Raw genomic sequence first — 1306 nt, forward strand, 5'->3', positions numbered from 1 at the left:
ATCACAGTTCCACTCAAGAATTCACAGAGTTCCTGAGAGCAACCCATTTTTTCCACAAACGTTTGCAAATACAGTCTGCATGCCTAGGTGATACTTTCATAAACCTGTGGCCATGGAAGTTATTGGAACACGTCATTACTATCCTTTGGATAGTGGTCAAATACTTTTGGCAGCATAGGTTCTCTCTGATAGCAGGTAAATGACAGAAATCTGGTTTCACCAGGATTGGTCACATTTTACCTGAGAGTCTCCAGGTTGCAGTTTGGACTCTTCAGTCCAGCAGAGAGAAGCTTCACTCCTGAATCCTGCAGGTTGTTGTTACTCAGGTCCAGTTCTCTGAGACTGGAGGACTGGGAGCTGAGAACTGAGGACAGAGCTTCACAGCTTCTCTCTGAGAGGTTACAGACACTCAGTCTGAGGAGACAGGGAGGAAAATCTGGTATTAAACAATTCATAAAAATGTATCTTTCATTCCAGTCAATTATGTTGTTTTTCAAAAGATTGAAGAAATCTGCAACTAAGTCTGCTAATGAGATCACATTTCTTCATCTCTGATGGAGTTTAATGGACAGAAATCTGGTTTCACCAGGATTGGTCACATTTTACCTGAGAGTCTCCAGGTTGCAGTTTGGACTCTTCAGTCCAGCAGAGAGAAGCTTCACTCCTGAATCCTGCAGGTTGTTGTTACTCAGGTCCAGTTCTCTGAGACTGGAGGACTGGGAGCTGAGAACTGAGGACAGAGCTTCACAGCTTCTCTCTGAGAGGTTACAGCCACTCAGTCTGAGGAGACAGGGAGGAAAATCTGGTATTAAACTATTCATCAGGATTTATGTCTCTTGCCAGTAAACAATGTTCTTATTGGACTGACTTAAGGAACTGCTTTATTTGATATGTCTTTATGTTGCCTTTTGTTGTGAACCGGTTCAGTCTATAGATGGTCCTCTAGACATGAAGGTCTGGACTACAGGCAACCAGGAGGCTGACAAGACAAATATTGATTGTCCTCTATGGATTAAATTAATCCAGTGCCTGTTATAGCAGAAAGTCGAAGCCTGAGAATCAAGGCTGAAGAACACCATCAGGATTAGTTTGAGGATCAGCATCAGAGCTGATCCCTCTGGTTTTAATTTGTTGTGAAATTAAGAATAAATCTAAAATTTTACCTTTCCCTTTTTTAACTGTTTAGATGCTGAGATTTAAAACTAAGCAGCAACTGACAAAAGCTGTTCCTTTGTACAACAATCAAATTTATCAATAAGTTTGTCCAACAACTCCCACAAGGTAAACTCAATTTTGTTTGAGAAAA

General features: G+C 41.0%; 1 protein-coding gene across 1 annotated transcript; it reads right to left on the reverse strand.

Moving 5' to 3' along the window:
- Window positions 1-185: 185 nt before the first annotated feature.
- Window positions 186-990, reverse strand: LOC106944350 (ribonuclease inhibitor-like). The gene is made up of 2 exons (XM_015027489.1): window positions 607-990; window positions 186-414 (listed from the first exon to the last, which is right to left on the reverse strand). Exons 1-2 carry the CDS (start codon window positions 819-821, stop codon window positions 237-239), a joined length of 393 nt encoding a protein of 130 aa, XP_014882975.1. The 5' UTR covers window positions 822-990; the 3' UTR covers window positions 186-236.
- Between the last annotated feature and the right edge of the window lie 316 nt (window positions 991-1306).

Source organism: Poecilia latipinna, unplaced genomic scaffold (genome assembly GCF_001443285.1).
Source record: "Poecilia latipinna isolate Pla-1442-1.1 unplaced genomic scaffold, P_latipinna-1.0 Scaffold8283, whole genome shotgun sequence".
NCBI classification, from domain to species: Eukaryota; Metazoa; Chordata; class Actinopteri; order Cyprinodontiformes; family Poeciliidae; genus Poecilia; species Poecilia latipinna.

Excerpts from the sequence above, each read along its gene's own strand:
- LOC106944350 (XM_015027489.1), bottom strand. The coding sequence starts at position 821 with ATGAATAGTTTAATACCAGATTTTCCTCCCTGTCTCCTCAGACTGAGT. Across the intron at positions 415-606 it reads TGCAACCTGGAGACTCTCAG|ACTGAGTGTCTGTAACCTCT; the intron begins GTAAAATGTGAC and ends CTGTCTCCTCAG.